Source organism: Dicentrarchus labrax, unplaced genomic scaffold, assembly GCF_905237075.1.
Source record: "Dicentrarchus labrax unplaced genomic scaffold, dlabrax2021, whole genome shotgun sequence".
Lineage (NCBI taxonomy): Eukaryota > Metazoa > Chordata > Actinopteri > Moronidae > Dicentrarchus > Dicentrarchus labrax.
Window position 1 is genome coordinate 4,256,096 of NW_026136705.1, and position 23,612 is coordinate 4,279,707.

A 23,612-nucleotide genomic window follows, 5' to 3' on the forward strand; every position below is an offset into this window, starting at 1 on the left:
TGACAGGTTTAATTCCACACAGGTGCACGATGTTGACACAGGTTTTAATATGATGGGGAGAGAAAAATGACCGAGCAGTGAAGAAGAAGAGGAAAAAGAAGAAGACCTCTGGCTGCAAAATAACTCAAACAAACTGCACTTGTAGCCTTGCAGCATTTCTTTTTTTTTCTTTTTTAAAAAAAAACTGATCCTATCCACAAACAGCCATCATGCGTAATGCAGACGCGCGCACTCACCTCGCTCATGTTGGAACCGTGCGCGGAGGGACTTCTGCAGCAGGAGTGCACTTCTTCACAGTAGTCTTCTTCTTCTTCTTCTTCTTCTTCCTCTCCGCGTTCAGCCTTCAGCCGTCAGAAGCGAAGCCAAAAGAGCCGCGTAAAAAGAGTGCTGCTGCGGCGTGTGTCGGAGGGTTGGAAGGGGGGGTGGTGGCGGTGGTGGTGGTTGTGGAGGGGGGGGGAGAAAAAAAGATAATACAAGAGTCTTTGGGATTTTTTGGGGCTGTGGATGCTCCGAGACCGAGGAGTCGAGCGGCGGGCTGACAAAGTGGAGGGATGCTCAGTTCTTCTCCGGTAGAGATGATGGAAGGAAGCTTCAGCGCCTGTAACGGTGCGGTTTATGGGCAACAGGATCTCTCTCTCTCTCTCTCTCTCTCTCTCTCTCTCTCTCTCTCTCTCTCTCTGTCTCGCCCACTCAGTCTCAACCAGTCACCAGGGAGCAGACTATTGCCCTAGTACAGGGATGTAGGCTAATAGGCACATAATAAGGAGGGTAACCCTGGAGCCTTTAACTCTACCTCTCACGGAATAGTGTTAATTGATTGTTTTATATTTATTTGTGCCATTTCAAATACCCTGATTTTTTTTCTCTTATTTATTTTTTTTTTTTTCAAATTAAGACATCCGGGGGTCTACTTCCTTTTTTAGGCTGATTTTGCAGCCTCTTCCTAAACCCTCCGCAGCACAGCGGATGTTTTTTTTCCATGACAGTAGAGTGATTTAAGTTTCCACATACCATGTTAGTAAAGCCAACCAAAATGAATGCACGACTTCCTTTCGCGGCTGTAAAAATAAATTCAGTTTATGAAATCACAAAGCTGCTGAAGATTAAATCTGTATAAAACTACAACAACATTGTCGTTTCCTTCCGTTTGCACTATTATTTGCACATTCACAGGTCTGTCACGTTTTGATGTCAAAAGCCATCGCGCTCTCAATTTTATTTTGAAATAAATATCAAGGACATCCGGTTTTGTGCAACGCTTTCTGCTGCCTTTACTCAGCTCGGGCTGCATTTCTTGCAGTGAGCCACACAAAATCAAAAACGTGTCTTAACTTACACAATAAATAGTGCTGTCATTTAATTAATGTAATTATATCTTATTACTAGTGTCACTAATAGTTAGAATCCTGAGTATGAGTTTATTTCAAGCCTGTCAGCGACTCCACTGGAGGGCGCTGTTGCATCACCAGATAGTGAAATCCCAACCTGCTCCTGGTTGGGGATCTCCAGGCTCCTTTTCCAGGTACAGTTAATTAGGAAATAATTAATTAGTTGATGCCTGAAGACACCCACACAACTGCAGTGGTCTTTACAGCTGACATCATTTTCTGTTGCAGTGAGGAAGAAGAGCTGAGATGCATGGATGGTTGCACCAAAGAGGCCCACCAGGCACAAACCCAAGGACCCAACAGGTCAGGGGCCCCCACTAAGCTGCAGATCTTCTTTCTGTTAACAACAGCTGCCTCGTACAAAAGGGTCTTGATGCTAAGCCTCTGCACTTGCTTATGGTTTAGTTTGAGTTATGTTAAGTGACATTTACTTGACTATTGTACTTATCTTGTCTTGTATCTGTGCTTTACTTCAGTATTCAGTTTTTGGAAACTTGTGACCTTTACTCTACTAAAGACAAATATTTATATACTATATAAATATACTTTTGACTCCACTACACTCTAATGAAGGTTCCCGTTACTCATTACCAATTACAGTAAAACCTGACCTTACCGTCCAACCTGAGAAAGCATGTCGTTTATGTGGTATGTAAACATTTGTATAATAACATTTTAAATGAAGTTCTGCTTGTAGCTGCAGTTTTTATGCTATGGTTGGTAAAATGTGTATTTTTATTTGCCCACCAATTTGTCGTATTGGGACAGGGTTGCTAGCAAAAATGCATAGTTAATGTAGTTGTTAAAACCCTTTCAGAAATATATGTTTTAATCTTAAACACAGAAGAATTACTGACAACAATAGACTGACATTCAAATGCAATGTTGAGTATTCCAGTACTTTAACTTTTACAAGTAAAAAAGGAGTAATATTTGACCTGGAGTGTCTCTACTTTGACTCAGTGGAGCAAATTGTTGCTGAAAAGACAAGAGACATTACGTGAAAATGATTTAAACTACACTGTGAAACATCATAGCCTAAAGAAACATCTGAAACGACAACATCTAGATCTTTAATATCAGCTTCGTAGTGCACATTTTCAAACATAAACCTTCTGATTCAGTCCTCAAACTCTTTCATACTGTACAACAGTGGATCCATAGCTTATGAAACTGTATTTGTTTATCTGACTCTCTTCAAATCATTGCTTTTATATGTGCATTACTGGATGATTTCACATCTTCGGAGCTCAAAACCCTTTCCAGATATACTGACAGCAAGGAAAACGCACTGGACGTTGTGGAGTAGTGACTGGCTGTAATGGTCACAACTGGTAGACATATTGCAACCAGTGAATTGAGTCACAAGTTGACATTGCTTCTGATAATTAAGCCAAAAAATGCAAATGAAATGGTGATTAATAAGCTTAAATACCTACATTTCTAACATTACATGCAGCCATAATGTCCAGAATAATACATAGAAACAACTTTTCTCAAGGGTCACTGCTATGTATGTGTGGACTCCTCTGCTCTCTCCTTATTACAGTAATTCTCAAAGTTCAGAGTTACTCACTATTTCTAGCATTTCATCATTAGGACTATTTCTATAACTTAACTGTAGAAACAACGATGGAAGGGAGATGAATGGGTTTATCCCTCAGAATGTGTCTACTTCTTGCAACTCTACTCAAAGCCACAAGATGGCTCACTTTTTTCCAAGTTGTAATTGGTTCTGCAATCTGAAACAGATTCATCCTAAACCTCTCTTGACATAAGCATGTTTTACCAGCAGTGCATTTAAATATTTAGGCGGGTAGATGACTGTCAGAAAGTCTGGAGGTTTTATGTAATCACAGTGTGTTTAAAACTTGAAAGAGAAAGGCAGATGGTGTAGAGAGACATGAAAAAAACAGACAGGGTTATTTTGTTTGTGTTTATTTATTTCTAATGCATTTTATTTGTATTTTTTTTTTTTCTGTCCACAAAGTCATATTAGTCACTACTATGTTAGATCAGTTTTCCCTCACTGCAATGGCAGTAAACTACACAAGAGCCCAAACCCAGCACGGCCCCCTCACCTCGCAAAGATTTGTCATTTCTTAATAAAAAACTACAGACACTGTATATGCAGCATCAGCCCCACACTAAATTATAGTGTTATCCTTTTGGTGAAATGATCTGATTCACAATCAGGAGATAATAAGGTGCAATTTTCACATACGTTAGAAAAAATCACAAGGGAAGCAACATTGTGTTCAGTTGAAAACCTGTGCAAGTGTAAAGGGATAGTTTGTTTTGTAGAGAATTCAGCCATTTTCCCAACTTCACTCAAAGTCAGACAAACTCTAAGGTGCCTTTTTAATGTGTCCTTCTGTGAACTTTGCAGGTAAGGCTCAATCTTGCTTTGCTCAATTAAAAATGGCGAAATACACCTTTAACACTGAGGAGTTTGGAACTATTTTTATCCCAAAAAAATAAGAGGTTTTTTGCATCCCTCCCTCCATTGTGGCTGGTGGCACACAAAAGCAGAAGGTCGGCATAATCTCACTTCTTTGAGCGAAATGAGTAGTTCTATAAATACATTTTTATGTAACAGATGGTTTAAATAGAGCAGCTGTCCATCTTTGGAGAAACGTAAAGGTGTATTTCACCAGTTTCCAGCGAAGCTTCTGCTGATCATATAGATGGAAGTGAGCTAATAAGGGCTTGAACATTCTTTCAGACTGCTTATGGACACATAAAAAGGCTCCCGCGTGTTTGTCTAACTCCTAGTAGGCAAAGTAGTCATGGTTCTCTGAAATCAAAATATACCTTCAAAAGAGTACAAATACTGGCTCAAGTGCTGCTTTCAGAGAGGATTTTGGGAGAAATTTGGGAATGGAGTTTGAGTCAAAGGCTGCCTTTTTTACAATCAAATCTCCAGAGAAAAAGCTACTAAGACAAAGAGTTTATTTTGAAAATCTGTCATCACCAAGGAAATTTCTGTCATTAGACATCTAGATTGATTGGCAGGCTGTTTTATTCCCATCTGCCGGAGGGAGGAGTAGAAGGGACCATCACTCAGGTTTGTGCTCTCTTTAAAAAACACAACATCTCTAGTTCTATCTGTACAACATTCAACAACACATTTCTCTTGTTTTTTTTTTTTTCGTTTTTTTAACCATAATGCCAAAACAATAATAATTATCATTATAAGAAGAGCATTTTTCCATCTCAACGGCATTGAACAAACACCACACGAACTGAAATAAAAATCTAATAAAGGCCTCAATACCAGATAGTACACGTCACCTTCAAGTGGTGCTAGAGATAGACAGTTTACGGACGAGAGAGGGGCATGGAGGAAGAGCAAGCATGGGAGAGAGAAAGGGAGGGAGGGAGGGAGGGATTAAAGAAGAGAGAAGACAGGTGAATTATTTTGTTTTTTATCAAGTTGATACATGCTTTAGTGTCACCTCGGACATGTTTTGGCACCTTTTTATAAGATTAAATATAATATTCATTAGACTTAAACTTGGGCTTTGGTTTACCAAGGGTTAGTATTAAGACCAAAAGTAGTATAACCCTACATCTATGATGATTTTTTACTCGTCTAAAGGTTAGGTAGTCCATTCTTTCAAGGGTCTAGCCACGCTAGATTGTAATAAGGCCTAGTGACCTTGTTTAAGGCCGAACGGGCCTGAAGAGCAGGAGAGAGATCTGGTAGGAAAACAGCTCTCCCCCCCCCCCAGGAGGGAGGGGTCAGGAGGTATAGACACGAGAAAAAGATTAGGAAAAACGGTCTGAGGTGATGAAAGAGAAGAGGAAGAGAAAAGAGGAGAAAAAGGTGGAAAGCGGAAGGACAGAGACGGAGAGGAAGAAAGAGAGTGTGTAGATATAGGCTAAGTGCTTTTGGTGAGTTTTACAAAATACACCAGGAAGTGCTTGAAACAGAAGGCACGATGGCATTGACAGTAGTTGTTAAGGAGACACCACTAAGGGACTTTTACTACAAAACTCATAAGGTGCTCTAAAAAAAGAACTTAAACACATTAATGCACATTAAGGTGTGGTTGCAATCACAGAATACCCCATCAAGAAGTAGGCTAAGGAGATAAATAGTGGTTGTCAAACAGCGTAAGGGGATATTACTGTCTCACATTCATTTTTTTTCTTTCCTAAATATACCTTGGAAACACAAGAAAGTCATGATATGGGATTGATTGTTTTCAGTTTATAGCAGTTGATGACACAAAAATGACTTTGAATTTGAACTTTCTTTAACAACCAGTTCAGTGGTTGGATATTTGAAACGCTGATCAACCAATTGACTCATTGATGGGGTAGATCTATTGAAACCACAGCTTTACACATTTAAAACGACAACAGAAAGTGACAACTTCCATTGAAAAAACGTTTGGTCTATCGATAAAGTCAAAATAAGAACAACTACTTTGGGAACTCAAACCTTGCACAGTGCTCTGTATAGACATTCCAACTAGTCTTAGCTCACAAACATTATAATCAATATTACCTATATTGATAACCTTTTTCTGTAAGCATCTTGAAATGAAAATAAACAAAAGTCTGCTTTTTTTTCTCGTCTTTACAAAAGCTACACATATTCTACTGGGATGTCTATGCATTTGTTAGTGTTTTAATAATTACTCCTACCATTGTCTGTTCTTTTCTTATAAAAAAAGAAGAGAGGGAATCTACTCATCTAAAAGACACCATACCCCCAAGAGTACAGTTTGTTTCTCAGATTTAGTTTGGCAGGGATACTGCTTTCTTTTGCGTTCTCTACCTTGTATCTTCTCTCCTATGGAGGATAAACAAAATTGTTCTTTTTTTTTTGACACAGTTGCTAAGTCTCTGTCTCTTTTAAAAAGGATGTGTCAGTTGATTGTGTTTGGGGACTCGAGTGACCTCCCTACAGCCCTCAAACAGACTCCCGCTCTGTGTTTTGTTCTTTTCCACGCATCTACGCTGCCTTGGCAACCGAAACCCGCATCCGGCACCATTGTAAACACTGAATTTTGAACTGTGACCCCTTTTTATCACTCAGCCTTTGACCTCTTTTATCGCATTATACATTATTTATATCAACTGCTTTCCTTTTTTTTTGTGTGTGTTTGCTTTTCAAGCTGAGCCACAAACGGTCACTGCCCGTGTCAAGGACATCACGCTGCAATGTAGCGTTTCTTTTACAACTTAACTATTCACAACACCCTAGAACCACTTTCAACAAATATACTGTACTTAAATTGTTTTAAACTGTATATTCAGATAAAATTAATTACCTATCAGAGCCTCGGTACAAATGAATACCAGAGACTCTCTTGACAACATACATGAACAGGCACTAACTGAAAAAGAAACTGTTACAAACTTTTCTTTCTGTTTATCTTTAGGACAATCGTCTAGAAACACTTTTCAGACAAACAAGGCAGTGATACATAGTTGAGGGAAAGCACGCAGCCTGCAACAGTTACCTCATGCCTTAAATTAATACCAAATAGCTTAGCTGAGGTTCATAGCTTGAAACTTTTCTAGACTAAACTTTCCTCCATATCTGTGTGGGCTGAGGAGGAACTTGAAGTTTGAGGTTTCAAACTGTTCAGTGGTCAGTCAGGAGAGCATTTCTTCACAGCTGGCTTCAGCTTGGTCAGTACAGTAGTCTGGGATATACAGTCCATTATTAGTGTGGAATAAATGCATGTGGAAGGATGCAGGATCCGCCCTAGATCTTATACATGTTTCTTTCATTTATCAAATAGGAGGTCAAAAATCTTCCATCTTGGAGTGAAGCTTGGAAAAAAAAAACTGAAAAGTGGCCTATAAAATCCTGAAAAGATGCATCTATGCTCTTTTGTACAGGCCTTTATTTTGTGGACGACCACACTGTCAGAACTGAAGTAGACAAATAATGTCGGAGGGAACATAACGGCAGTTATTTTTCTCTCCGTCCTTTCCAAAACCTCAGGAGTCAAGGATCCTCTGTCCAGAAATGAATGTATAAAGGGGCAAATTTTACATTAAACCCATTTTTGCTCTGCAAAGCTATCTACCCCTTCTCCAGTTCTGTGTCAAATGTTGTTGAACACATCAAACCCAACTCTCCAATTTAAACGGTGGCATCCAACATCATTTTAATCTGTTAAGACTCGATCCTCCTCTCCCACCATGTGGTTGGAGCTCAGGGCTGGTGACAGAGCAAGAGACATCCGCAGATCCTGGTCCTGTGAATCCTCCAGACTGCTGTTGTCCAAATTCTCTTCCAATTCCTCCTCTTGCTCGTCCTCATCTCCCTCCATCTTTTCTTTGAGTGCCAGACCGTCTCTTACATTGTTGGATACTGAGGCCTCGTTGGAGTCTGGGTGGTCGAGGATATCGTCCAGATGTTCTGCTGTATCCTCAGAGAGCCCGTTCAGGGTCTTGGCCTGAGTTGAGGACCATTCCCCCAGGGGTGCCTGGGACTCTGCCTCGCTCACATGACTCCATATTGTCAGAGGGTCGAGATCAGAGTGATCCGTCCGGGCCTTGGTGGCCTTTGGGGCTCCATCATCATCCAAGACAGTCGAAGGGCCTCTTTTGCGTCTGGACTTACTGGTGTGGTTGACCTGGAGATGCATGGCCATCAGCTCTGCAGAGGACGTACGGAAAGGGCAGAACAAACACTGGCTTAGTTTGATCCCTGTTGAACTATCCCCTCCGCCATCACCACCACTGACACCTCCTCCCCCTACGCTCATGCCTCCGTCTTCCTCCATCCCTCCAAGGCCAGGTGAGGGGCGACGGGACAGATCCAGGGGTTCAAACCCACCTTCTTGAGTTGAAGGTGCAGATCCTTCCTTGTCACCTGACGACTGAACCATTCGGCTAGTAGTAAGGGGCTTACGACGGGACACTTTAGGGGCCTTCGGTGGAGGAGACTCCCTGATCCAGCCCCCTTCCATTCCACCTTGGTAAAGGGCCCCCATCACTCCAGACAGATACCTGTACTGGGTCTCCAAGTCGACATCCCTAAGAGCCGCCAATGCTTTCCGATGCTCCCGCTGGTCTGGAAGCCCCAGAAGCCAGGACTGCTGGCTGGGCCGAGAGGTGGGGCTGTCGGTTGGGCCTCGGTTGACCGGGCAGTGGTTGAGCTGGGATCGGCGCTGCTTGGCCATCCCAGAGGTTCCGGAGGTCAGACTGTTGATAGTGGAGGTTAGACCAGAGGAGGAGGAATTGGAGGAGGCTGCCAAGGCATTGCGTTGCTCCCTGTGGTGCCGCTGGAGGTGGTACTTCAGTGAGCCCGACTGCGTACCCGCATAGTCACAGTGGGGACACTTGTAGGGTCTCTCCCCTAGAGAAAAGAAAATGAACAAATTAAGATGGAGGAAATTGTATTAGAGTTTCAACAAGTATCACCTAAGAGTGCAAGAAAACCTAGGTGAAGCTTAAGAAACCACTTATTTTGCATATTTTATTCACTATAAATCATGTTAACTTTAATCTAAACCTAAACTTAAAATGCAGATCAACCGTGCCTGGGCTGGATTACACCTGGCAGACAGTTTACTAATTGTTTTTTATATCATCGTGGAATGAATAGAAGAACAGAAGGCTTCTGGGAATGTCAGAAAAATATGTTAAAAAATCTGAAACACTACAGAATTTATTAAAAAAGGGTCAGCAGTAGCTTGCAAAATAACTATGGTCCTTTAAACAGTGGGAGATGTAGTTACACATTTTTAAGGGAGATGGCAGTATTCCATCACTAATAAAAATTACACTGCTGGGAAAGATAAAGAGCAGGAGGCATCATGCTGGAGGCATATCAACAGTAGGAAATGTATTACATATGAAAAGCGTAAACGATCCTATTCACAAAAACAAAAAAGCTGAAGACAAGAAGCACACAGCTATAACGGTAAATGCAGATGTACATGCAAAAGTGTGAACAATTAGATTTTGTTGCTAAAGCAAAAAAATAATAATGGGATAGAAGTCTCAAGGGGCAATAATCTCAAGAGGACAGTAATATCAAGAGAGTATTATTATAATTTGATGCATTCACTTAAATTACTGACCATGTGGTAATCACTTGATGGCACAGAGAAGCAATAGTGCATGAGAAAAAGAGCTGTACGCTACCAATGAATAATATAGCTGTGATGTGATAGGCCCTGTCAGCCATAGATGAGTATTCATAATAGCAATACTAAATAGATTTCGTTGAATGCATTCTGGGCACTGTCTTGCTGGAAAGACTTGGATGTGCTCCAGTTACCAGTTGCTGGAGATTGGTGGCATCTCAGAAATGGAAGAGGGGGTCTTAATTTTGATCAAATACATCAAGCAAAGGCAAATAATAAAAAATGGCAATGACTCATGCTGATTATGAATATGGATCATATGGAGTGTGAGTGAGTGCTGTGAGAGTTCCCAATTTCGATTAAAGTCCTACTTTGCTGTTACAATTCAGTATGAGTTGTTGTTTTTTTTAAGTCTTATTGGAAGCATCTGTTGGAGTGCCCTGTCTATGCTCTATAGTCAAAATAGTTTAAGGAAAACAATTACAGATTGTCTTGCTTCAAAGACAAGGTCGGAGAATGTGAATATCAGAAAGATTAAAGGCAAAAATTTGTCTGGAGAAATGTTATTTACATAAGAATCATTATACTTTATCTAAAAAATCATATGCCAGACCAATTTCATTTTGCATAATTTAGCTAAATCACGTTAGAGAAAAAGTACTATTTAATTACTGGGGGAAAATAAAATGTTGTTTGTACCTTTCTTGGGGATGAGGTTACAGGCTAGTGAGAGAAGTGAGCTTTTTTACTGAGGATTTATCAGTTTTAATCCCTGGAGTGGTTTGATTTTCCTCAAACACTAGTGTTAATATACCCTCAAGCAAGGCACTTAACCAGGAGTTGCTCCAGTGGAGCTGCTCAGTCGCCTGCAGTAGAGGGCTATGATTAGCGCTGGCCAGCTCTCTGGGGTGAATGTGTAAAAAAGAAAAAGGTAGTGCTGCTAAAGCGAGGATGCTCAATGAAACCTTTCCAGGGATTATAAATGTTAAAAAAGTAAATGTGGTTTGTTAAACTCACAGCAGTTCTCACCTGTGTGAACTCTCAGGTGTACTTTGAGATGGTGTGAAGAGCGGAAGGCTTTACCACAGTAGGGGCAGTCTTTTATCCCTCTACCACGCACTCGCTCCCTGGTGGGAACTGAAGGTATGGAGGAGACTGCTGTCAAGCCATTTTCTCCTGTAAGTGGAGAAAAAGGTGAAAAAAATGTAAAGATAACAGCTGGCGTGAAGGGCCCCCTGAGAGTTTCTATTTACAAGAAAAAAGGAGTATAAAAATAATATACTCTTGTGATAATAACACCATTACATGTGAGCAAACAAACCCGAAAGAGAAAAAAAATGAAAAAAGCGGGTGTGATTATACCTTTGAAGCTTGAGATGACAGAGTGAAACCCTGTAGCTGCTCCTGCTTGTTGTGATCCACCACTGTGCAGTTTTGATTCCTGTCTCACATCTCCTGTTTGTTGGGATCCACCACTGTGTAGCTGAGATTCCTGTCTCATTTCACCGCTGCCTCCTCTTCCTAGCCCCGCTCCTCGACGACTACCACTCCCCTCCTCTTCGCCGCCACCTCCTTTCTGGGGTCTCTGAGTGTGAACGCGTGCATGAACCACCACCTGCTGCAGGCTGCGGAAAAGTTTTCCACAGTCTGGGCATTCCCATGGCCCTCCTGCTCCTCCAGACTCTTCTCTTGGATCCAGGCCTCCAAGGTAGGCTCTGACTTGGTCAGCCTCTGTGATGACAGAGTTCCGACCTTGGCCTCGCTGGCCTTGCTGCTGGCCTCTTTGGTGGGGCCTCTGCTGCTGCTGCTGCTGCTGCTGCTGCTGCTGCTGCTGCTGAGCTACAGCCAGGCTGCGAGCCACCAGCTGCCACCAAGTTGCCTGGTCTCCTCCTTCTGAAACTGATGCTGTAGTTTCACCTCCTCTAGTTGGTCCCCCTCCTCCTGAGCTGCCAATGCCACCGCCACCACCGTTTCCCATCTCTGCCACCTGAGCCACTGCTTGAAGTCTCTCCATGCAGCTGGCCCCGCTGCCATCACTGGGCAACCCCAGGTAGCCGAGGATGGCTGACTTGCTGGAGCCCATCCCGATTCTGGCACTCTCTGATCTTCCTTGTCCACCTCTGCCACCTCCACGCTGGGCCAGAAGTAGGCTTGAGTAGAGCGCATTGAGAGACTGATTACTAGCAGAGCCTTTGGCCTGCTGCTCAGCACCTCCTGGTCCCCCAAGAGTTCCCAGCCCAGCCTTTAGCCCAAGCTTGTTGAGATGTACTTTCATGTGGTTTTTGAGGAACCAAGGCTCCTTGAAGCCACGGCCACATACTTGACACTTATGGTCCAGGGAGTCCTTGTGCTTTCGCATGTGTCCCTTCAGGAACCAAGACTGGGTAAACCGCTGTCCACAAGTATCACAGCGAAATGCTGGCAGTGAGGCAGATGCTGCCACTGTAGCAGCTGGTGTCATCTGTGGGGTACTTGGGGCTGGGGCTGGGGTATGGGCCGGTGTGGGAACAGGAGTGTCAGGGGTCGCGATGACTGGCCTGGAACTGAAGGCCGGTGGCAGAGCAGGTACCTCAGGGGAAGGGTGGCACTCCTGCAAGTGAGATGCCAGGCTCTCTTCTTGGCTGGCAGAGAAAGGACAAAGAGTGCATTTATATGGGTTGTGGAGAATTCTAACATGGCGTGCCAGCTCCGAAGCCGTGCGGAATTTTCCTTTGCAGGCATGGCAGCGAAACGTGGGTGCTATGGGAGTAGACGCACCCTCCACAATGGTAGAAGAATAAGGAGAGGTCACGGAAACAGGGTCCTCTGTAAGTGGAGGGGTCAATGGTGTGCTGTCATCCAGTAAAAAGTTTGGGCTCTGGTCTGCCTGTAGGGTATCATCTAGATCTTTGACCTCACCATCAATATCCTCTTCTTCTGTGAGATGTTGGATGAGGGTCCCTGGCAGTAAACGCTGGTTTGGGGGATTTCTGTGATTCTGGGTTAAGTCTTTGTGGTTCTGTTGGATTTTGAGGTGCTGCTTTAGAGGTGCTGAGGGGAGTCCAGTCCGGTATAGAGCTGAAGCTCTGCGGTCTCGGTCCAGACTGTGAGCTCGTGCATGAAGAGACAAAATGCTTTGGAATCGGAATCTCTTCCCACATACGTGACAAGGAAACCTGAGCGCAGGCCCTGACGAGGCCCCTCCCACTCCAGGTATTGCCCTGGTAACAGTATCCTTCTGGAACAGCTGGAGGTCTAGCTCGTCATTGCAGTTTCCACTCTGTCCCGATGAAAGGGCCAGCTCCAGGGCTCCAAACCCAAGGACTGGCGCTGATGGTGTGGTCGGTGGAGAAGAGTCCAAACAAGGGCTGCATCCCGCATCTTGTCCCCCTCCTCCTCCTGGGAACAGAGCCACTGCTGGGGTTGGGGATGGAGGAACTCCATCCAGTTCTTCTTCATCATCTTCTTCATCAACATCATGGTGATTGTTGCTGTCCTCGTGGAGGGGGAAGGGAGAGAGGGGGAAATAAGGCGTGGTGTCCAGGCTCTGAGGGGAAGGTTCAGGGCTGTGAATGGGCAGAACAACGGGGCTGTCAGGTAAAGAGAGCAGGGTGTGAGGGGAAGAGGCCTGGGGGCTGTGGTCCAGGGATGGCAGTGTTGGGGGGGACTGGGGCTGCTCACAAGAAAGAGACAACACACACTCTGGCGGCGAATCCATCCTCTATCAGTACAAAGCACAGAGAGAAATAGAGAAGCAGAGTTACAACTTTAGAAACCTAGAGGAAAGGTTAAATTTGCATGTTGTGCATAATTATCTTCCACTGTAACATGACCTTGACCAAAAATCCCAAAAAATAGACTGCCGAACAGGTTCATATATCTATATGTGTGAATGAATGTGTATATGTGTGAGAACAATAGAGAATTACCAGCAGTGTGTGTGATGTTATGCCATTCTTTAGTGTCTCGGCTGATGGGGGACACACTTCTGTGGCAGCCTCCTCCTTTAATTTTCTGGTGACAAAAAACAAAAAAAAAAAATCCCTGATGATGAACGAGCAACTTCACTAAAATGAGTAATTTTACTTATCAAAAATCGAACAATTATTGCACTTGAAATCATGTTGTTTATATTTAAAAAAAACACAGATTTTAACAAATTATTGAAGCTATTATCTAACTAAAGGCTTAATAGGGTAAATTAACAATATCAGTGTCAATGTAGGCGTAAATGCTTTTGAAATATTGAGCGATGAACTGCAGGTAGCAGATTTTTGTCAAACAGGATAAAAACCAATTTGCACTGCAGACTCTGAATGTATTCCATCATAAATGCTAATAGCAGAGAATCAAATGCATACTCATTACAGCCCCGTTTGGAATGTGTTTTAATGCATGTAAATGTTTTGTACAAAGCAGATCTTTACTTGATCTTCATTTACTCTTCAGTCTGCGTAGGTGTATGTATGCCATTGAATGTGTAACAGGTGTGCACCTGTTCTGCCTCCTGCATGTGTTTACAATGCACTCCAGCATACTGTTAGCACATATGGGATGATTAGCCGGAGTGTGAATGCGCACCGGTGTGTATCTGTCTGTGCGTGTGTGTGTGTGTGTGTGTCAATGTGTTTAGGAGTTAAGGGCACCACCACAGGACAGACTGTCCCAAACAGGATGGGCGCGCGATGTTTTGACTTCCCCACACACCCTTCCTGTACACTCATACAGTAGCAGCTTTTTGCTTAAATCAGGACTGTATACACTCATGCGCACACCCACACACACTCTAGTAAAGTATGCATGCACTTATACACAGCAGTATTTGATAAATCTACTGCCTGGGTGTGGTGGCTTTGACCCATACACTACTTAGTCATGGTTACTTGTTCGAGTAATGTACAAAATGTAAGCTTATTCTACTGTTATGTTGACTGTACTGCAACCGTCACACCAGATAACAGAGTCAGCTAAAATGTAAAGTGTGATATACAGCATATTGAGCACACAAGCACTTTGGCAAGCACGCTCACACACCCAAATATTTTGAGGGCACAGCAGTTTGCATCAGTTGGACTGGATTTATGCACATCGGCTGTTTTTTGTCCATCATTTGGTGGAGTTGAGAAGCAGCAGAGGCGCCCACAACAAAACAAAAGGTCATCAATCATTGTGGCAAAACAATGGAACATCTGTGTTCGCAGGTGTGTCGCCCATATTTGTGTTCATGCAGGGGTATGGTCACATATGTGTTTATATGATCTGTTGGACTGTGTGTGTGTGTGTGTGTGTGTGTGTGTGTGTGTGTGTGTGTGTGTGTGTGTGTGTGTCACTGAGCCTGGATGACAAAGAGATTCTCATGTAGCCAGTTGACATTTTAGCTCAGCTATGACTCACAGGGATATCACACCATATCAATCACATAAACACACACTCACACACAACCACAGACACACACACACATACACACACTCACTCACACACACACACACACACACACACACACACACACACACACACACTCACACAGAGTCCTTTCTTAATCCACCATTATTGTTCTTTCTCTCCCTGTCTTCCTTTCCCCTCTGTCTTTCTTTCTCTCCCTGATTCATACTCTTCCCATCCCCCTCTCATTCTCTCGCTCCCTCCCTCCGTCTATTATTCACTAATTTTCTTTCATTCTCTCCCTCTCTCTTTCTTTCTCTCCTGCAGTGTTGCCAGTTGGCAGAGTGCCAGGGAATGCTGATATCAGCTGGTAGATTGGGCCCTGCCAACATGGCGAAGAGCAAAAATGAGAAAGGAGGCAGACAGAGAGAAAGAAAGAGAGAGACAGAGAGAAACATACAGTGCAGTTACAAACTGGGCAGCATTAAAAAAAAAAAACATTGTCAGAAGCCATGTGAATGAAAATGATTTAATGTGATTGCCAGCATGGTGTTGAGGGGAGAAGGGGGGAGAAAAATAGGGTAAAGAGACAGACATGCTGGAACAGAGAATAGGAGAGAAATCTGTGTGGTGGAGTGGCAGGCTGGGGCATAACATGATGAGAGAACAACAGATTTAAAAATCATTTGAAAAGTCAACACACAGACATATACATCCAGGCAGACAGAGAGAGATACAGAAAGGGGAGACGAAAGAAAAAAAGGGGGGAGATTGGCTATCTAAATGCATCTGCAGCACTGTTAAGTCTGATGGCATTATCATATGAATATCACCATCACAATGCATTGTTCTACCGTGACGGTGGCTGTCGCCAACCACCGGCCCTGTCATGCCAATAAAGACAATTTGGATAGATGGAGAGAAGGAGATAAGGTGCAGCAAAGAATGCAGAAGAAGGGGGTTGGGGGTGACGGAGGGACAGAAATCAGATTGGAAATCAGGTGGAGCAGAAGCACATGAAACAATGGTGTAAATGAAGCAAGAAAACCAGCGACCTAAACCACCTCCGGACACGGTCCTAGACACATTTGTCTGCATTTACCAACAAATGCAATTCAATCCCAATCTGCAAATTTAACTACTTTTGTTTGCCTTCAGAAAGTGCACGCAAACGGCTCACCCAGGTACTTCTAGTCCGTTTTTAAAGGATGCAAATATTGGACGAAGAAGTGATGCGTGCAGCGGTTTTGCAAGGGAAGGAGAAATCCGATCTTAAAAGTACATCTTGGAAATGCATTTTTAATGTCAGGTGCAAATGTGATCCACCCAAATCATGCGCTCTTGATGTGAGATGGAGGAAAAGAAAAATGTATTTCCTTGCAGTTTCCTTGCTTATTCTCTGACTCTGAAATTTGCAGCGTACATGTAGCAGTGTAACAACATTGCAATTCACACGGTAATGACAGCTTAAAAGCATATCGTTGTTGTGTTAAGCAGTTCCATGATGTTGTCATTACAGTAATTGCAGTGTAACTTTGTGGGCACCGGGATAACAGATTTTACCTTCACTGGAAATTAGCTTTTACAACAGAGGTCAATATGCCAACTTTCTTTTTTTAAGCCCCCCCATCCCAAAAAAGAAAATCAGCATTGTTTAAATACTCATAACTACTCGTACACTTTGGTCACAAGGTGTGTATGTAGAGGAAGGAGGGGGGTAGGGGGGTCTGCTGAGTCATACATCGCATCCGTGATAAATATTTTCCGAGGGAGTTGGAGCTCAATATGTTCAGACAAGTTTATTTTTGGGGGGTTTGGATGTCATTGTGTAAATATCCACTGAGTGATAGAGTTTTATTGTGGAGGCAGTTAGTGCAGGTTTGTACATGCCAGCGTGCTACACATCATAATTGTAAATGTGAGAGTGTGAACACCTTTTCACTTAGTGTGTCTATGTGTGTGTTTGTGTGTGTGTGTGTGTGGGCAGGAAGCGGTTTTACATTCACGATATGAGTGTAAACGTGTGTTATAGGCAGAATATTAAGAGTGGCCATTGCCTCTAGCGCTGGTTTCTGACCCTTTAGTCTTGCAGCAGCGCCTACTTCATCAAAGTTTGCATAATGAGTTCTTAATGGTGGGATTTGTTGTTTCGTTTTAACTGTTTTTATAGTTAAAGGGGGCCTGTAGTATTTCAAAGCAGATAACAGTTGAGAGGAGACAGAAAAAATAAGCATATATATATATATATATACGTTTTTTCTTTCTTTTCAAGCTTAATCATGTCACGACCCCTATAATGTATTTTGTGATCCCTTGGGAGACCTCCAGGTTTGAAACCCCCTGGGGTCCCTAAAGAATGAAAAGGGTATACTATAACTACCATTGTGTTGTTTTTGCCTTCATGTGTGATTGTTGAACATGTCCTCCTCCATGTACCTAAAAATAGGCATCTTGAAGGTCTCAGGCCTGGGCCTTAGGGCATTAAGTAAAATGTGTATCTGCAGGCTGTGTGTGTGTGTGTGTGTGTGTGTGTACTTCAGTGAATCTTTACAAGTGTATCTTTCTTCCAGCTGTATTACTTGAACTCTCATGTGATGAAGTGTGTGTGTGTGTGTGTGTGTGTGTGTGTGGTGAGGTGTCCTTTGGGGATAAGTGGGTGTACTGACCATGAAAAAAAATGTGTATGAAAGAGGGGGATGAGCGACTGAGGGAGGCGGAGAGGGGAGTCCGCTCTCTGTGCGGTACAGTATAATTTGGCCCTGTGGTTTTTATCGCATGGTCACGTGGCGAACTTCCCCACAGACGGTATTCATTTCCTTTACTTCACCTTTCCCTGAACCCCCCTGCTTCGCTCCAACTTTGTCTGGCTCTCCCCCCTCCCCACATCTCCAGCTCCGGTACTGATAAGGGGGAAAGTCTTCCCAATTTGTCTTCACCACCAAACTGTAAAGATGTGACTGGTGGGAGTCCTCATACAGAAAACTTTTGTGTATCGTTGTGGTGTGAGAATGGAAGAAATATTTCTATCAAAGCTGCTGACGTTTGCCTCTGAAACAGAACTACAGGCACTCAGGGTGCTGTTGGGGAAAAGTGTCAGTCAAACGGGGATAGACTGACATATGGTTGACCTTTTTTTATAGATATTATGTGAGAAAAAGCTGAAAATTCCGATGCAAAAATGCATACATCCAGCCCTGGATTTTTGATCTGTTCTCAGCTCTTTCATCTTTTGTAAGATCTGAGGACGCCAAAAGCAGCATTTAGTGAAAAAGAGTGTAAAAAACAGTTTCTGCTCAGTTGATGTGTAATATCTGCCACTTTCTACATTCTACGCTACCCTACTGCCCCTTTCTTCCTGTCTAACACTTACCCCTTCATTTATTCTCCTCTACCTCTCCCTCCACCCTCCATCTCCTCTCAAGCTGTTACTCCTGCTCTTTCTCAATGAATTCCTCCTCCGGCGGAGAACACGAGCCGACACTTCCGCGCAGTTGAGGAGCGCCGAACTGGGAGTGACGCGGCGGTGCCAGATCTGAGCGAGTGAATGTGAACGTTGGAAACATCACAGCGTCTCGGCAGAGAGACGAGAGTCTCGCTCCAAGTCGTGCGGGCCGCGCTGCGTCTAAACCAATGAGCGGAGGCGCTGGCTGACTCGTCTGATTCAGGATTACAAGACTGAGGCCTTTTTTTTAAAAAGAAGAATTGGTTTGGAGCATGCAAATGTCATGAGCAAATCACTGGAAAAGACTTATCTGTGCACAATGAAGATCACCTGCAGGGGTTGAGAGAAAAGAAGGGAGGGGCAATCATGCATCCCACAGGTGAACCAAACACCTATGATGTCTTTATTTTCCAATTAAACTGATTGTACTGAGAACTGTCAATCACTATTGAATAATTAACACTCGGATCCAAATTGGACCAAAATCTTCAAAACCTTTTTTGTCAGCAATAACCAGTGTCCTTGAGCAAGATGCCGCCTACCCACAAGCCCCAGGGATGCTGACCCTACACTGTGACCTCCTTGTGGAATATGTGTGTCTGACATGTGAGCACCTATAGAAAAAAATAGAAACTGTTAACACGAGTTGATTCTTTATTCACCCTGGGGAAATCTGCAGAGCATGTGTTCTCTTTCTTAGTAACACCTTGCTTCATGCACTCTCTGTTACACTTTTATATACATGCACAGTGTATGGGAGTGGATACTTAAATCGACACCTCCTGTAATTTGGGGGTGACGACCTTGACTGTATGCATATGAGGCTGGAAAGGAACTTTTGTGAGGGTAGAGTCAACTAGTTTGCGTTGACGGACCACGTTGGTGGGCAAAAGTGTTCGTAGCTGTTCCAGAGTGGAAAGCCTAACTGTCACAGCGCGAGACGCAATGACTGTTTGATATGGGGATAAGGATGCAGACTTTTGCACAGACCTTTTCCTGCGAGGCATTTGTAGTGTTGCGCACGTGAAAAATGAGATCAGAAATAGCTGTGTGAAGAATGGAAAAAAAGAGAGCTCGAGAGAAGTTTAAAACGGCCTTACTTTCTCGCCTCCGCAAGACCTGGGAAATGCTGTGTGAAGTGGGCGTGCTTGTCGAATTGTCAGTTTTCGGAAAAAAGTTACCTTAATTGTCGGATGCAGCCCCCCCCACCACCCCAAATTCCGACACAGGAAAGACGTGGAGAGTGGTTCGGTGGGATACCTTAACACCTTCAGCCTCTCTGACTAACCTTTGAGGCTCTATCTTTTGCTTGACCTGCTGTTTTAAATCACAGCGGGCTCCTTCTGCTGGTGCTGTGACCTGCTTAGCTCTGTTCTGCTACCGAAATGATGATTTGATTCCAGTCAAACACACACACACACACACACACACACACACACACACACACACACACACACACACATACAGGAGGGGAGAGGGAAAGTGAACCATCTACCTGTCCACCTCTATTGTGGAAATCAGTTTGAAAACTGCTCTGCGAACTCGATACAAGTGGCACAAGTGACGTACTATTTAAGTATAAGACCTTAATGCTCTAAATACACGCTAATCCCGAGCAGCCAGCAGAACTCTCAACAGTCTCAAAATGTCACAATGCAGTAGATTCTCCCTAACTGAGGGCAAGCAGGTGCCTCTCCCGCAGCGCACTAATGACCCAATTATATCAATCAGAAGCCTTGATTGGTGCTACACTCCTCTCCCTTTTACTCTCTCTCCCTCTGTCTCTCTGTCTCTTTCTCCCTCGCATACAATCTCTCCCCAAGAGCCACCTGGATGGGGTGTATGTGCCCCCTCAAGTACAGTACAGTATGTACAAAGATGGGGAGGAGGCGGCGTTGATGTGGTGGTGGTGGCGGAGGAGGAGGAGGAGGATACTACTTGAGCACAACAAGCAGAGAGAGAGAGAAAGAGGTCTGAATGAAGCAAAACCATTAGACGCTTTTTTACCATAGGGCCAGTGTTTCATATTCATTAGTACAGTAGGTCCCTGATAAGTATTTGCGACATGAAAGCATCAGCTTGTATCTAAAAGTAGACAACCTGTAGGGGTTGGACGGGGGGGGGGGTTACTTTTCCAACAGAGGGGTGATTCTTTTCACGTTCCTTTTTTTTTAATATTACATGCTCGTCTTATTCAGCAAAGATGGGAGAGTAAGATGTTAAGCTGTCACAAAAAAGTCACTCCAGAGGGCAAAAAAGAAAAGAAAAAAAACTCATTTTAACAATTATGAATACAGTTTTTAAAAATGTACTCTTCATTTTCTTCCACAAATCCTATCTAGTTTCAACTCATAACACACGATAATGTGTTAGTTTAGGGTTATTTGATTTAGAGAATAAGGGTAAAAATCATCCAAAAACGCCTAAATAAAAAGATGAAGTAAACAGAGTTCAAGGTCCTTCCACAACATCCCTGTTTATAGGACAAGCCAGCAATGTCAACCTACTTCCACTATGCACACGCTCTCTAAAGTGTCACATTTAGGGTGGAAAATAAAAATAGGGCATTTCAGAATCCCTAAACATATTCCATTGGATATAGAAAAGGCGACAGGAGTGTCTTTGGTCAACCCAGATGACACGTCTGCGCCTTATCTCATGAGGAATTTCCTCCTCGCCCCTATGATGTGCGTCAATAACGTGCAACCATTTTCAGTCGCTCTTTCCCCTCTTCTCTCTCGCGGCCATCTCAATTAGAGGCACATTAATGAAATAAATAACCATCAACAAACAATGCACTAATAAACACCCCCCCACTAAAAACGAGATTAACCCTGCCCGCAGATGGTGTCCGCGCACAATCCCGCTTCCCAAAAAAAAGAAATGCGATTAAAAATCATAAACAGTGGGGACGTAGTTTTTTGGAAGTCGGGGGGTGGCGTGTGTGTGTCATGTCAGCCTATCTATCGCTCTCTCCCCTGCTCCATTTTGTTCTTAAATTTTCTATACAAAAGATTAAGGGAGGGGAAAAAGACGAGTGAGCGAGCAGCGAGAGGACGGGAGGAGGAAAAAAAAAAAGTGCCATCATGGATTTCATCTTGAATCCTCTGCCAATCTCCCGAACCGACATTGGTCCCAAAAAAAAGCGACATCGTATCCAAAAAAAAAAACGCACATTTTTTTTTTTTTAAACCAGGGATGAAAAACCGGTAACTTCTCTGTACGGGAACACACGCGTTTTGCAAACACACACACACACGGGTTACAAACGTTGCATGCCACACTTGCTATGCTACTTTCTGAGCTCGTAGACACTGGAGGTGATGTTAGGACAACTAAACGGGTTGTAGTAAACACCGTAGTAAAAGTATAACCTTTTATAAAACACCATTACAGCCCCGCGGATGCGTTTTTTTCTTTTTTGCGCACATCCCAGATGAAAGTGGCGGTGCTTATCTCGAAAACAATGCACAACACAATGCCTAATGTGTGTCCAACAAAAGAATTAGTCAAGCTAATCGCGTCTGCCCGCAAATTACGCTTTGTAAATCAACTTGCTAACATGCAAAAATCCCACTTTTACGCCCGGACAATATGTCTGCGGCTTATCGAAATTCTCTCCCGTTACGCACCGAGAACTTGTGCCTCTTTTCGTCCCAAAAAAAAAAAAAGCTACTTTTTTTTCCGGTCAAACGTCGTTTTTTTTTTTTTTTTTTTTTTTTTGTTGCTCTTCCTTGAGAGGTTAAAAAGGGATAAAGGAGAAGAGGTCAAAACGCTGCCTGATTTCAAAACGGGTCGCCTCGCGCGGATAGAAAAATAGTAGCTAACAGAACTTGGCTAAAGTTACGCGAATAAAAAAAAATACATCTTTAACCACTCCGAGTGACTTTTTAGTGCACTTGCAACCATTTTAAAGTCGCGTTTAATATCCAGTTGACTTGCCGAATCGACTTATTTAACACATTAACACACATTACACCGAAGGGGGCTTTCTTGAATTATGTGTTAGAAAACAGTGCATTTATCCGGGTTTTTATTTATTTTTTGTCATGTCACGGGCTATAGGAGGGCTCGGAGGCTACATGCATGTCGGCCACGCGCGCACATACACCGGCTTACATACATGACACACACGTAAAGTGGTCCGGAGCGCGCGGTTACATACATACATACAGTACATACATACATGCTACATGCCTATCACTCGCGTGCAAGCACACACACACGCGCGTACACACACACACACACTCACACACACACACATACACACAACTGCAAATAAAAAGCGGAGAAATAAAGCACAACAACAACTATATTGGCCATTATCCCGTGTGTTGCTCGTGGTAAGAGGAAGAAGAAGAAGAAGGGAGAAAAAAGAGGCAACAACAGTCGCAATAAATTCAACAATTTTTTTTTTTTTTTTGGAAATGTTTCATCACCGGTGTTCCACGCCACCATGCATAAAAGTGTATATGTAAACAGAGTGGTGGATAAAAATGGAACTAGATAAATGAAGATATAGGATATATGTTGAAAGTAAAGACTCAGTGTACTTACGGGAGAGGCGGCGAGGAGATTAATGACACGACACGTCATGATTACGTTTCACTTGAATTAAATACATTACGAGTTGGGAAAAAAATGGAAATCAGGGTTGTATACAAGCATACGCCGTTTCCCCCTCCCTCCTCCCTCCGTTTGGTCACCCTCTTCTCTCTCTCTCTCTCTCTCTCTCTCTCTCTCTCTCTCTCTCTCTCCTCCTCCTTGTCCTCCTCCATCTCCCTTTTCTTCTCCTTCTCCCTTTTCTCTCCTTTTCTTCTTGCATTTTTTCCCATTTATTGTAGGCCTACAGGAGTGGGTGAATAGGGAGAAGGAGAGGAGAAGTGGGAGGGAGAGTGATGTAGGTTGGAAATGTTAATTATAATCTCAGCACGGGCACCATTTTACAACGCTGTCATCTCTTCACATTTGTATCCTAAATATGGCATCTGGGGTGGCGGGTAGCTGACAGTTTGGAGAGACGTTTTTTTTTTTTTTTTTCCTTCCTTTCGGTGGAGGAAGGAGAGGAAGAAGAGGATAATAAAAAAAAAGTTTCACACCAATTGAAGTGTGTTGTAAAGTGATGACAGGGACAAGAGGCAGCCTAAATGTTGTGGTGGTGAGCCACCCCGGAAGCACATGGCCACTTCCAGGATGGGAAGATACAAAGTGCACATATTTTGGGATGCAGGGTTCCCAACATAAGGTCCGGGGACCACCAGGAGTCCCCTCGGGAGGTTTCCAGGGGGTCCCCTCCCCAGCAAAGTGAGAGAGAGACACTAAAAGTACAGCATCGGTTTGTGGAAAATACTCAAAATT

The 23,612-nt window shown here is 43.4% G+C and overlaps 1 protein-coding gene across 5 annotated transcripts; it reads right to left on the reverse strand.

The window, feature by feature from the left end:
• Nucleotides 1-3,310: 3,310 nt before the first annotated feature.
• Nucleotides 3,311-22,991, reverse strand: znf219 (zinc finger protein 219). 5 transcript variants are annotated; one of them, XM_051402370.1, is made up of 5 exons: nucleotides 22,812-22,990; nucleotides 13,360-13,444; nucleotides 10,814-13,151; nucleotides 10,469-10,627; nucleotides 3,311-8,718 (listed from the first exon to the last, which is right to left on the reverse strand). In XM_051402370.1, exons 3-5 carry the CDS (start codon nucleotides 13,146-13,148, stop codon nucleotides 7,523-7,525), a joined length of 3,690 nt encoding a protein of 1,229 aa, XP_051258330.1. In that variant the 5' UTR covers nucleotides 13,149-13,151; nucleotides 13,360-13,444; nucleotides 22,812-22,990; the 3' UTR covers nucleotides 3,311-7,522. The 5 variants fall into 5 exon arrangements, with proteins under 5 accessions (XP_051258330.1, XP_051258331.1, XP_051258327.1 ...); XM_051402371.1 differs by lacking the exon at nucleotides 13,360-13,444 and having other exon boundaries at nucleotides 10,535-10,627; nucleotides 22,812-22,991; XM_051402367.1 differs by lacking the exon at nucleotides 13,360-13,444 and having other exon boundaries at nucleotides 22,812-22,991.
• Between the last annotated feature and the right edge of the window lie 621 nt (nucleotides 22,992-23,612).

Coding starts and splice junctions, on each gene's coding strand:
- znf219 (XM_051402367.1), bottom strand. CDS start 22,850: ATGACGTGTCGTGTCATTAATCTCCTCGCCGCCTCTCCC. Junction 10,628..10,813: donor TGTCATCTCAAGCTTCAAAG/GTATAATCACAC, acceptor CTCCACTTACAG/GAGAAAATGGCTTGACAGCA. Junction 8,719..10,468: donor TCACACAGGTGAGAACTGCT/GTGAGTTTAACA, acceptor TCTTTTCTCTAG/GGGAGAGACCCTACAAGTGT.